This window comes from Vipera berus (genome assembly GCF_964194415.1).
Source record: "Vipera berus genome assembly, chromosome: 4".
Lineage (NCBI taxonomy): Eukaryota > Metazoa > Chordata > Lepidosauria > Squamata > Viperidae > Vipera > Vipera berus.
Window position 1 is genome coordinate 76,512,727 of NC_138206.1, and position 13,245 is coordinate 76,525,971.

At 46.7% G+C, this 13,245-nt stretch overlaps 1 protein-coding gene across 1 annotated transcript in view; it reads left to right on the top strand.

Annotated features, from left to right (window-relative positions):
* The window catches only part of NLGN4X (neuroligin 4 X-linked), a gene marked incomplete at both ends in the record, with an annotated part of 245,379 nt that overhangs the window by 70,187 nt on the left and 161,947 nt on the right, over positions 1 to 13,245 (top strand). Inside the window, one exon of the mRNA XM_081326718.1 lies at positions 6,434 to 6,586. Coding sequence (XP_081182844.1) covers positions 6,434 to 6,586 — 153 coding nt within the window. The remainder of the gene's footprint in view (positions 1 to 6,433; positions 6,587 to 13,245) is intronic.

The window sequence follows — 13,245 nt, forward strand, 5'->3', positions numbered from 1 at the left end:
CTCTTGATGACGGGCCCAATTGTTGGGACCCCGAGAGGTGGCTGGGCTTAACTAGGGGCCTCTGGTGGAGACGTATTAAGAGACCCCTGATACATTTTTAGCTGGGTATTTTAAAGGGTTAGGGAAGGGGAGGGATAGTAGGGTGGGGAGGGAATTTTCAATTAGCACTCAATCTGGGCCGATGAGGGGTCCCGGTGGGATAGGGTTGGGGGTAGAGACTGCTGGTTCTGTGTGTGCTGGGGTGGGGTTTCAAATCCCCACGACGATAGGGAATGGCGGCAGGTGGTTGCACGGAGGGCCGCATCAACATCTGGGATCGCGCCCCCACTGTCTGCATGCAGTGGTGCGCTCCGACCCTCTGGTTAGCACCCTCTCACCCGGGGATGAGGGTGATCAGGTCCCTGAGCTTAGGCCTGTTTATTTTAATGCCAGATCCGTTGTTAATAAGGCTCCCCTCGTTACTGACTTGATCGAGGAGGAACACGCGGATCTGGCATGCATTACGGAAACTTGGTTGGGCTTGGAGGGAGGGATCCCTCTGACCGAGTTATGCCCTCCAGGTTTCCATATGCTACACCGGCCATGGGCTCAGGGTAGGGGTGGAGGGGTGGCGGTGGTTATTAGGAAGACTTTATGTCCGCGGGACACCACCATTGTCCAGATTGGCGGGAGTGAGACCCTCCTCCTGAGATGTGGCCCCTGGGTTCAGATGGGCTTGTTGCTTACATACTGTTGTGATTCAGGGTCAGCCTGTGGGTTCGGCATTTGGGTCGGATGAATCAGAGGAGGAGGGGGTGTTGGAGAGGTTGCTGAGGGGGTTGGAGAGCTTGCTGATGAGAGCCCTCAGCCAGGCCCCTCACACCTGGTCACGACGCAGCGTGGATGAAGATGACCCACAGCTGGCCCTGTTCAAGGACGCCCGACGCAGGAGGCAGTCAATCAGGAGTAAACAGAGGAAGGCAATGGGGCACCTCAGAAGGAGGCAGAGAGAAGCCACGCCCTGAACTGTATAAAAGGGGAATGCATGGGAGGGCTGGTTTGCTGAAAGCAACCATTTGAATAGTTCCTGTTTCATGGTTCGTGTTTGCTCTCTTTGCTCTCTTTGCTCTGTTTATGTTTTTATGTTAATAAATTTGGCAGGCTTAGTTCCAGTCTCTTGCCTTCTTGTAAAAAGGGTTGTCCCTGCCTTATCTGCAGGGCCGGTAGCAGGCTGGTACAGAACACATACCTAGTGCCCAGCTGTGTGGCAACAGCCCTGCCCGAGCTGCTCGACACCCTCTCAGGGTTGGCGGTGGAGTTTCCCAGGCTTATAGTGCTGGGTGACTTCAACCTGCCTTCTCTGGGAGGGTTGTTGGAGTCAGCCCAGGAGTTCATGGCTTCCATGATGGCCATGGACCTGACCCAGGTAATTCAAGGCCCGACTGATGTGGGGGGTCACACTCTCGACCTGGTATTCCTGTCTGGACAGTGGTTGGATGATCTTGGAGGGGGTTCACCGGTCATTGTTCCCCTGTCATGGTCCGACCATTATCTCCTGCGGCTGGTCTTCTGTTATGCCACCTGCCACCGCTGGGCTGCGGAACCGACCAGATGGTTCCGCCCCAAGCGCCTAATGGACCCAGAATGGTTCCAGATGGCGCTTGGGTCTATACCCATCGCCCTCACTCACAGCCCAGTTGATGCCTTGGTTGATGCCTGGGAACAGGCGGCCACTGAGGCACTCAACTGTGTTGTACCCTTGCGACCCCTGACCCGGCGCAGATTCCGTTGGGCTCCATGGTTTTCTGTGGCCCTCCGGGAGATGAAGCATCGGAGACAGGGTCTAGAGAGCGGTTGGAGGTCCAGCCATTCCAAATCTGACCGATTGCAGTTAAGAACCTTCATAAGGTCTTATCTTGCTGCAATGAGGACAGCGAAGGCTAATTACTTCGCTGCCCTCCTTGCATCCGCAGATAATCGCCCGGCTGCCCTGTTTAGGATGACTCGCTCCCTCCTCTATCAGGAGGTGAGAGAGGAGCCCTTGAAGGGGCGAGCCAAGGAGTTTAGTCATCATCTGATGGACAAAATCGCTGAGATCCGGGCTGGTTTGGACTCTAACTGGGTAGAGTCTGATATGGAGGAATCGGAAGGTCTTGAGCATGTCTGGACTGAGTTCGATCCTGTTTCCCCTGATGATGTGGACAGGATTATGGGGAGGCTGAGTTCCACCACCTGTTTATTGGACCCGTGTCCCTCTTGGCTAATTTATGCGGCTCAGGAGGAGACACGAAGCTGGTTCCAGGCAGTAATATCTTCCTCTTTGAGTGAGGGTGTCTTCCCCGCCGCTTTGAAGGAGGCGGTGGTGAGGCCCCTTCTCAAGAAGCCTGCCCTGGACCCAGCGATTTTAAACAACTATCATCCTGTCTCCAACCTTCGCTTTCTGGCGAAGGTTGTTGAGAGTGTGGTGGCGCATCAGCTTCCTCTGTTCCTGGAGGAAACTGATTATCTCGACCCGTACCAATCGGGTTTAAGGCCCGGTCACAGCATGGAGACGGCATTGGTCACGCTGGTAAATGATCTCTGGCAGGCTTGGGACAGGGGTTGCTCCTCTGTCCTAGTTCTATTAGATCTCTCAGCGGCTTTTGATATCATCAACCATGGTATCCTATTGAGGCATCTCAGGGGGTTGGGAGTGGGAGGCACTGTCTTGCAGTGGTTCTCCTCCTATCTCCTGGGCCACTCGCAATCGGTGTTGACGGGAGGGCAGAGGTCCGCCCCGAGGCCTCTCGTTTGTGGACTTCCTCAGGGGTCGGTTCTCTCCCCTCCTTTTCAACATCTATATGAAGCCGCTGGGTGAGATCATTTGTGGTTTCGGGGTGGGATATCATCAGTACGCTGATGATACCCAACTTTTTTTCTCCACCCCGAACCAACCCAGTGATGCCCTCGCCGTGATGTCCCGCTGCCTGGAGGCGGTCCAGGTCTGGATGGGGAGAAACAGGCTTCGTCTCAATCCTGCCAAGACTGAGTGGCTGTGCATACCGGCATCTTGAACTAACCAGTCCATTCCATCTCTAATGATGGGGGGGTGAGGTGTTACCCCCTGTCGATAGGGCTCGCAACTTGGGCATCCTCCTGGATTTGCGGCTCAGTTTTGAAGACCATATAGGAGCCGTGACCAGGGGGGCTTTTGCCCAGGTTCGCCTGGTGCACCAGTTGCGGCCCTACCTGGACCAAGATGCCCTGCACACAGTCACTCATGCGTTCATGACCTCCTGATTGGACTACTGCAATGCTCTCTACATGGGGCTGCCCTTGAGGACCACTTGGAGGCTCCAGCTGGTGCAGAATGCAGCTGCACGGGTTGTGATGGGGGTTTCCTGATACTCCCATGTAACACCTCTACTCTACTTCCGGTTGCCCTCCGGGTGAGATTCAAGGTGCTGGTGATGACCTATAAAGCCCTTAATGGCTTGGGTCCAGGATATCTGAGGGAACACCTGCTGCCGGCATCAAGCTCCCTTCGTCCTGTGCGCTCCCACAGGGAGGGTCTTCTCAGGGTACCGCCGGTAAAAGATTGCCGGCGGACAATACCCAGGGGGAGGGCCTTCTCTGTGGGTGCGCCGGCCCTTTGGAACCAGCTTCCTGTAGAGCTTAGGACTGCCCCTGACCTTCGCTCATTCCGCCGGGACCTGAAGACCTGGCTCTTCGAGCTTTCTGGCCTGGACTGAGAGTATTAACTGGGGTTTTAATTGTATTTTAATTGTAATTGGGGTTTTTAGTTCAAGGTTAGTGTAATCATTTTAATTGTTTTTAATTTTTGTAACTTGTTGTATTGTTTTTTAAAAAAACCTTGTGAACCGCCCTGAGTCCTACGGGAGATGGGCGGTATATAAGTCAAATAAATGAAATGAAATGAAATGAATGACTTCATTATTCTACATCGAGCCGCATAATAAACCAAGATCAAGGACACATTTCACAGTCTACTCCAAATAGCCATACAACAGATCGCTAAGCATTGCAAAGACTTGGCTTGCTAGTTATGAACATCTTTCTTTGAAGACATTTGCTTCTGCAATTGATGAACTTATTAACTAGAGGTAACTTTGGAGCACAACCAAAAAGAACAAAGATGTATTTGTCTGGACAATGTGTTACCAATTAATAGTTAAGATCTGATACGTTTGTGTAGCTATAGATTGAAATTTTTTAAAAGATTTTTTCAGAAATATCATATTTTGTAATATATTGTTATTATATTCATGTAGGAATTTTCAATAGGAGGTAAAGTAGTCCTACAACTAAAATTAAGTTGTTCCTGGGATCCCACAATCCTGTATGTTTATTATGGAATAAACACCTAGTTTCATTATTTGAAAATAGTTGAAGACTGCAAGGAAAAATAAGGTAACAGTTGCATTACCCAAGAAGCAGATATTTTAGCAGATATATTTCTAAAAAGCAGGATATTAAAAGCCATACTATGCACATTTCTTAATGGAATGGAATAGAAAGACAAATTGGTGAATAGGTGTAGAATGTATCAAATATGAAAACTGAGGAAAAATCAGGTGATAATCCTAAAACAAAACCATACCCAAAGAAGCTGTCAAAAGTACACATTCCTAAAACAAATGGGTATTTCAATTAATTTTATCATTTACGGCACAAGCTTCAATCTTAATTTACATGATTCTTCTGCAGGCATTATACCCCAAAATATCATCCCACACCCCATGATAACCTAGATAGGAAATACTTTCAAAATGCCACTCTGCAAACTTTTTTAATGTTTATTTTAAGTATGTAAAGTCATCACAATATATTAAAACATATTTTAAAAGGATTCTGGTTGAATTACTTTTCTCATAGAAATTTGAAAAACTATGCAGGTAAAAAAAATAAGATTAGCCTCCTATAATGTATGTAACATTCTAAGTTACATTAGTGTCTTATGTTAGTGTGCTTTGAAAGATGGAATAATGTATCTGTCAAAAACATAGGGCCTGATTCCCCCATTGATTCAAAATATGTTACAGGAGATTTTAGCCCACCCAATGAGAGAGCGCACATGGCTACCTCATGGCCACCAGGTAAGCCGCTCATCCCCAGTGAGTACCAGGACCTAGCGGAGGCATTTAGTAAGAAAGAATGAGATACCTTGCCTCATCACCGGCCCAAAAATTGTTCTATTGAACTGTTGTTGGGGGCCAAACTTCCATGACCAAAAATGTATGCATGTCCCCCCTTGAAATGGAGGAGATGCAGCGATATGTGGATACAAAACTAGCAAGGGGATTCGAGCGGTCAAAGTCAACCATGGGTGCCCCTGTGTTGTTTAAAGGGAAAAAGGATGGGCCTCCTCATCTCTGCATAGACTATAAGAGCCTTAATGCTGTGTGTGTGGAAAATAAATAGCCTCTCCCCCTCCTGAAAGACTTACTAACCCACATGGTGAAGGGGAGTGTCTTCACCAAGTTAGACCTGAGAGAAGCATATTACCGGGTGAGAACAAAGAAGGTTGATGAGTGGAAGACAGGCTTCAACTGCCCCTTGTGAAGCTACCAGTTCAAAGTCATGCCAGTTGATCAGTGAGGTCCTACATGATCAACTATACAAAGGACTCCTGGTGTATCTTGATGACATCCTGATATACAGTACGAATATGACTAACCACATAAAGCTGGTCAGAGAAGTGTTAAAGAACCTATTGAATGCCAAACTTTATGTCAAATCATTGAAAGGTGAATTTCACCAAACCCGATTAGATTATCTTGGCTATAGAATTTCCGATGAGGGCATCAAAATGGACCCAGCAAAAGTGAAAGCTGTAATCGAATGGCAGCCCCCAAAAACCCACAAACAGCTCCAGAGCTTCCTAGGGTCTGCCAATTTCTACCGTCAATTCATTCCCTCTTTTGCCGAGATTGTTCTATCCCTTATAGAACTACTCAAAATGGGAAAGGAGGGGAAAAACCGTGACCTGGCCAAACACTAGCATGGACTATGAGTTGCCAGAAAGCTTTTGAGAATTTAAAAAGACTTTGCAGCTGAACCGGTCCTAAAGCACCCCTGTCCAGGGGAGCCCTTTGTAATTCAAGCAGATGCCAGTGAAGTGGCAGTCAGAGCTGTGTTACTGCAAAAGAATAAAATTGGAGTCCTGCAACCTTGTTCCTACACCTCTAAAAAATTCACTAAAGGAGAGAGGACATGGACAGTGTGGGAGAAGGAGGCCTTCACAATTATGTGGGGGTCTATTAAACTGGCTTTGTTTGCTTTATGTTATTGGTTATAACCAAAGAGAAATAGAGGCAATCATATAGGAAATACATTTGAAATGAGAAAATGTACAAAACAGCTAATTAGCTCTTTGGCGATAAAAAAGACTATGATTTTTTAATTTAATACTTGTATTACTTTCTTATGTTTTCCTTACTTGTACTCTTTTCAGATATACATGATCAGAACAGTAAGAAACCAGTGATGATCTATATTCATGGTGGATCATATATGGAAGGTACAGGAAATATAGTTGATGGCAGCATACTCGCAAGCTACGGGAATGTCATTGTTGTAACCATCAACTACAGGCTAGGGGTTCTAGGTAAGTGATTGTTTTCTCCTCTTATTCCTCTTTCCCCAGCAACTTCTCTCCCCCTCTCTCTGTTTAAAATTTATTAATTCCTGATTTCTTTTATACTTAGCATTATTGGTTTTTTTCTTTTTTTTCTGATACTAAAAAAAACCCTTTGGCTATTTATTCAGCAATGAGCTCCACTGGATTCAATGAGACTTATTTTTAAGTCTGCCTATACATTTTTAAGGGACGCGGTGGCTCAGTGGGTTAGGACGCTGAGCTTGTCGATCAGAAGGTCGGCAGTTTGGTGGGTCGAATCCCGAGTGCTGCGTAACAGAGCGCCTGTTACTTGTCCCAGCTTCTGCCAACCTAGCAGTTCGAAAGCACATAAAAATGCAAGTAGAAAAATAGGGAACACTACGGTGGGAAGGTAACAGTGTTCTGTGCACCTTTGGCGTCTAGTTATGCCGGCCACATGACCACGGAGACGTCCTTGGACAAGTGCTGGTTCTTCGGCTTTGAAACAGAAATGAGCACTGCCCCCTAGAGTTGGAAATGACTAGAACACATGGGCGGGGGAACCTTTACCTTTTACCTATACATTTTTAAACCATTGAACCTATATGATGTATTTTAATTAATTAAAAATTTTTTGCATTGGTTTAGGTGTAGGGGCCCTTTTTATTACAGTTGATATGGTATGATGAAGGTAACATTTTGCCATGTTGGAACATTTCAAAGTCCAACATTCAAAATTATGACTGTATCTTCTTTTGACTGCACCACATTGTTGCTATTGTGTTCTAAGCAATAAAGACTTGGACCATGTTTTGTAAAATCAGTTAGATAATCTTATTGTTAGTGAAACTCAGTTTTGCTTAGCTTCTTGCCCTCTAATTTTCCAGTTCACTTTCATAATTTCAAGCTACAATTGCTAAAGAAGTTGACAGCAAAACAGTTTAAGGAATTGTGAAAGGCTAATGTAGCTTCTTTGTGATTTTTTTTCTTTTTCTAAAGTGCAGAAAATTGATTAATGGAACCAATTTATATTGTTGAGAATATCTTTTTGTGGCTGTTTCTTATGGTGCAGAATTCACAGGCTATGTGGTGTAGTAAAGGTAATCCTCAACTTACAACCATTCATTTAGCGATCATTTGAAGCTACATTGGCACTAAAAGGAACCCTTGCAGGGGCGTGCCGAGGAGTTTAGTCAACATCTGTTGGATAAAATCGCTCGGATTCGGACCGATTTGGACTCCGACTGGGCAGAGTTGGACAATCAGGACACGGGTGGTCTTGTCAATGTTATCTGGGAGGAGTTCGATCCTGTAACTCCGGAGGAAGTGGACAGGATTATGGGGAGGCTGAGCTCCACCACATGTTCATTGGACCCGTGCCCTTCCTGGCTGGTTTATGCAGCCCAGGAGGGGACACGAGGCTGGTTCCAGGCAGTTATATCTGCCTGTTTGAGTGAGGGTAGTTTCCCCGCCGCCTTGAAGGAGGCCGTGGTGAGACCTCTCCTCAAGAAGCCTGCCTTGGACCCAGCTGTGTTAAATAACTTTCGTCCGGTCTCCAACCTTCGCTTCTTGCGAAGGTTGTTGAGATTGTGGTGGCGCATCAGCTTTCTCTGGTTCTGGATGAAGCGGATTATCTAGACCCGTACCAATCGGGCTTCAGGCCCGGGTACAGCACGGAGACGGCATTGGTCGCTCTGGTGAATGATCTCTGGAGGGCTCGGGACAGGGGATATTCCTCTGTCGTAGTCCTATTAGACCTCTCAGCGGCTTTCGATACCATCGACCATGGTATCTTGCTGCGGCGTCTCAGGGAATTGGGAGTGGGAGGCACGGTCCTTCAGTGGTTCTCCTCCTATCTCCTGGGATGCTCGCAGTCGGTGTTGGCAGGGGGCAGAGGTCTACCGCGAGGCCTCTCGCTTGTGGAGTCCCTCAGGGGTCAGTCCTCTCGCCTCTCCTGTTCAACATCTACATGAAACCGGTGGGTGAGATCATTCATGGTTTTGGAGTTGGGTATCATCAGTATGCTGATGATACCCAGCTTTTCATTTTGACCCCAAACCACCCCAGTGATGCCCTCGACGTGATGTCCTGCTGCCTGGAGGCGGTTCGGGTCTGGATGGGGAGGAACAGGCTTCAACTCAACCCTGACAAGACCAAGTGGCTGTGCGTACCGGCATCTCAGGATATTCAGGATATCCCATCTCTCTCTCTGGGGGGTGAGTTATTACCCCCCGTAGATAGGGCTCGCAACTTGGGAGACCTCCTAGATTCACAGCTTTCTCTAGAAGACCATATAGTAGCTGTGACTAGGGGGGCCTTCGCCCAGGTTCGCCTGGTGCGCCAGTTGCGGCCCTATCTAGACCGGGATGCCTTACGTACGGTCACTCACGCGCTTGTGATGTCTCGTCTGGACTACTGCAATGCTCTCTACATGGGGCTACCCTTGAAGACCACTCAGAGGCTCCAGCTGGTACAGAATGCAGCCGCGAGAGTTGTGTTGGGAGTTTTCCGACACTCCCAAGTTACACCTCTGCTCTGCGAGCTGCATTGGCTTCCAGTTGTCTTCCGGGTGAGATTCAAGGTGTTGGTAATGACCTACAAAGCCCTACATGGCATGGGTCCGGAATACCTTGGGGAGCACCTGCAGCCGGCGTCAACTTCCCTCTGCCCAGTATGCTCCCACAGAGAGGGCCTCCTCAGGGTGCCACCGGTCAAAGAATGCCGACTGGCGGCCCCCAGGGGGAGGGCGTTCTCTGTGGGCACGCCGGATTTATGGAACCATCTTCCGGTCGAGCTCCGGATGGCGCCTGACCTCCGCTCCTTCTGGCTCGATCTAAAAACTTACCTCTTCGAACAAGCTGGCCTGGCCTGATGGGATGGGGGTGGGTTTTATTAATGTGTTTTAACCTACTTTTTTAATGTGTTTTAACTTATTCGTGGGCATTTTGTTTAATCTTTTTTTAATTTTTGTATTTTGTCTTTTAATATGTAATGCCCTGTTCACTGCCCTGAGTCCTTCGGGAGAAGGGTGGTATACAAAATAAATAAATAAATAAATAAATAAATAAATAAATAAATAAATAAATAAATAAATAAATAAATAAATAAATAATAAAAAAGTGACTTACAACCAGTCCTCACATTTATGACAGTCAAAGTCTTCCTGCAGTCATGTGATTGCAATTCTGAGACTTGGCAACCAGCATATATTTATTATGGTTGCAGTGTCCTAGGGTCAAATTATTGCTTTTTGAGACCTTCCCAGCTACCTTCTGACTATCAGTATCTATCAGGAAACCAACAGAGAAGTTAAAAATGGCAATAATGTGATGTCTCACTTAATGACCATGATGATTTGCTTAATTACCACAACAGAAAAAGGTGTAAAATTGGGTAGCTTCAATTAATAATCACAACTGTGATTTATTTTATTTTATTTTATTATTTACTTTTTCTATTTCCAATTGTGGTCATAAATAAAACACAATTTGTAATATGAATTCAAGATGGCTACACAACTTATTGTAACTCAGTAACTTATATATTTTCCCAGAGTAGAAAACTTCCTTATAATCATTCTTTATAATTAATTCATCCCTATGATTTGCACTAAATAAAACTTTACTGGAATATTTCTTCTTAAAAAGATATAGTTGTATTTGTATTTTGAGCAAGGGGAAGGAAGATAAAATGTAAGATTTACTACTATTTAGAAAAATGCACCTATTGCTACATTGAATTATATTTCCAGATTTTAAACACTATGAATGAATGTATTTGGTAGTCTCTGAAGATCAGCATGATTTTCTGTGAGATGATCTCACGAGGACGATGTATCGTTAAGGTGCTTCCAAGTAAAAGGCATCACGCAGAGATGCAATCATATTAGCTTTATTCAATGATAGATCAAAGAGAAAGAAATACTTGGCATGAAAGCATTCATGCCTGTATGTGAGAGAGAAACAAAATAAAAGCAAGCTAGAATTACATAACTAAAACAGAAGAAGAACTAGGAGCTAGGAGTAGAATCTTAAGAAGCTAGAACTAGAACAAAGAACAGCCCCTCATGCAGAGGTATTTATGGGGGGTCTTGGTCCCTCCCTGACCATAAAACACTCTGCCAATGGGGTCTGTCGGGGTCTGAGACCCTTGGCTCATCAGTGGAAGCAAAGAAGCCTCTTTGCTCCCATCTGATGACCCTTTTGGGAAACCGCCATGGCTGGCACAAAACATCTAACAATTCCCCTTCTTGCCAGCCAATGACAGGGACCAGTGAATGTGTGTGAGGGGCGAGCAGGTGTCATGGACATGCATAAAAACATTCAGAAAGCCAAACACAAACGCTTACACAGAAGGTTGTGCCGGTCAATGGGAACAGGTTTGGTGAACAGATCAGCTATCTGGTCAGCTGTGTTACAGTGCTCAACATGTATAAAACCCTCTTTCGCAAGCTGCCTGACATTTTTATAGCGTATGTCTATGTGGCGAGATCTAGAGCCTACTGCATAAGCGCCCGAGATTGCAATTGCGGCTGTGTTGTCCTCTAGAATTTGGATGGGCAGAGGAGGAGATGCCCAGATGCTTGTTATCAGATCATTGAACCAAATCAAATCATTGGCCGTGTCTGACAGGCTGGCAAATTCAGCCTCGGCCGTGGAGCAAGAAATAAATTTTTGCTGCCTAACATGCCAATGTATTGGACAGCCATTTAGCAATATGAGGAAACCAGAAGTGCTCCGTCTACTTTTGGTGTCGCCAGCCCAGTCTGCGTCTGAGTAAGCGGAGAGCTGGGCCGTCTTCCCCTTCTCTGGTTCTAGCATAAGGAGGACATCAGCTGTGCCCTTAAGGTATCTAAGCACCCTTTTAACAGCAGTCCAGTGGAATTCCTTTGGGTGTTCCACGTGCCTGGACAATAGATTCACAGCTAAAGCTATGTCAGGTCTGCTCCAATTGCTGATGTATAGCAAGGAGCCAATCACAGATCTGTAAAGCATGTTATCTGTGAACTCAGGACCGTCCTTGAGAGTGTGGTTGTAAAAGTCGCTTTGCATTGGGCTATGCGTAGGATTAGATTCTGTCATTTTGCATTTGGCCAGTAATTCCTCTATCTTTTCTTTTTGAGATAGAGCGAACCCCCCCTTAGTGGCCAAAATATGCACACCCAAGTACTTGTCAACCCGCCCCAAAGACTTCAGAGTAAACTTTTCTTCCAGGGCCTTGGCAAATTTATCACACCCTTCCTTGTCAGGCCCTACATATAATAGGTCGTCCACATAAACTAACACCCGTTCTGTGGTACCATTGGAATTGCGTGTGAAGACACATTCATCTGCATGGGACGCAGTGAAACCAACTCGTTCTAAACTCTTTCTAAGACAGTCATACCATAATTTCCCTGACTGCTTGAGACCATATAACCCTTTGTGGAGCAACCATGTATTTCCCCCTTCTTGCTGGTAGCCAGGAGGAGCCCTCACGTAGATCTGCCGGTCCAGGTTGCCGTGGAGGTAAGCCGTCTGGATGTCGAATTGGAAGACTTCTTCTCCCAGAGCGGCTGCAGTCATGAGGGCGGCCTTGACGCTCTCTGCCCGGACGGTTGGAGAGTACATCTCGGCGTAGTCCTCCATATAGCGCTGAGCGAAGCCCTGGGCTACCAAACGGGCCTTGTATAGGTAGAGGCCATTGGCAAGTGGTTTGGCTTTGTAAACCCACCTTGTGCCAATGACTTTCCTCTCCTTTGGTGGTTGCTGGGGGGTGAAGACTTTGAGTTTCTTTAAGCTCTGCATCTCCTTCTCCATCGCGAGCTGCCATTTCTCCTGCTCTTCGATGGGCAGCTCCTGGATGTCAGAGAAGGATTTTGGGGTGACCACAACGCTGTTGACAGACGCGATGTGGCCAATGTCAATTCTCTTTGGCGGGACCCCTTTGTTGGACCGCTTTGACCTCCTTACCTTCTGCCACTCACCGCCCTTTTCTTCCGTGGGTCTCTGAGGCGTCGCTGGGGGTGAAGACAGCGTGTCTTCCTCCATGGGACTGGACGCATCTTCATCTTGTTCCTCACTTTCGTCGGTGGCAGGGTATGTGGTCATCTCAGGTGATGTCGTGGTCGGTGTATCCTTACTGGGTCGGTTGGCATATGGGCTCAGATCATTCGAGTGGATCTGGGTCCAATTGGAATCCTCTTCGAAATAGGCAGATTGGGAAGTCACAGGCCTGCCCCCTTCTCCCAGGAAACGATAGGCCTTGGAGCCAGGAGCATAGCCCAAGAACCTTAGTCTCTGGGAAACAGATCTCCCCTTCTTCCGCAGCAAGCTAGAATTACATAACTAAAACAGAAGAAGAACTAGGAGCTAGGAGTAGAATCTTAAGAAGCTAGAACTAGAACAAAGAACAGCCCCTCGTGCAGAGGTATTTATGGGGGGTCTTGGTCCCTCCCTGACCATAAAACACTCTGCCAATGGGGTCTGTCGGGGTCTGAGACCCTTGGCTCATCAGTGGAAGCAAAGAAGCCTCTTTGCTCCCATCTGATGACCCTTTTGGGAAACTGCCATGGCTGGCACAAAACATCTAACATTTTCTCACTGGCATTTGAATGAATTTATGTCTGCTTTTAAGCTTTCTCATAAAAGTTAAACAGCCCTGAGTTGTTAAAACTAGCAAAACATTAG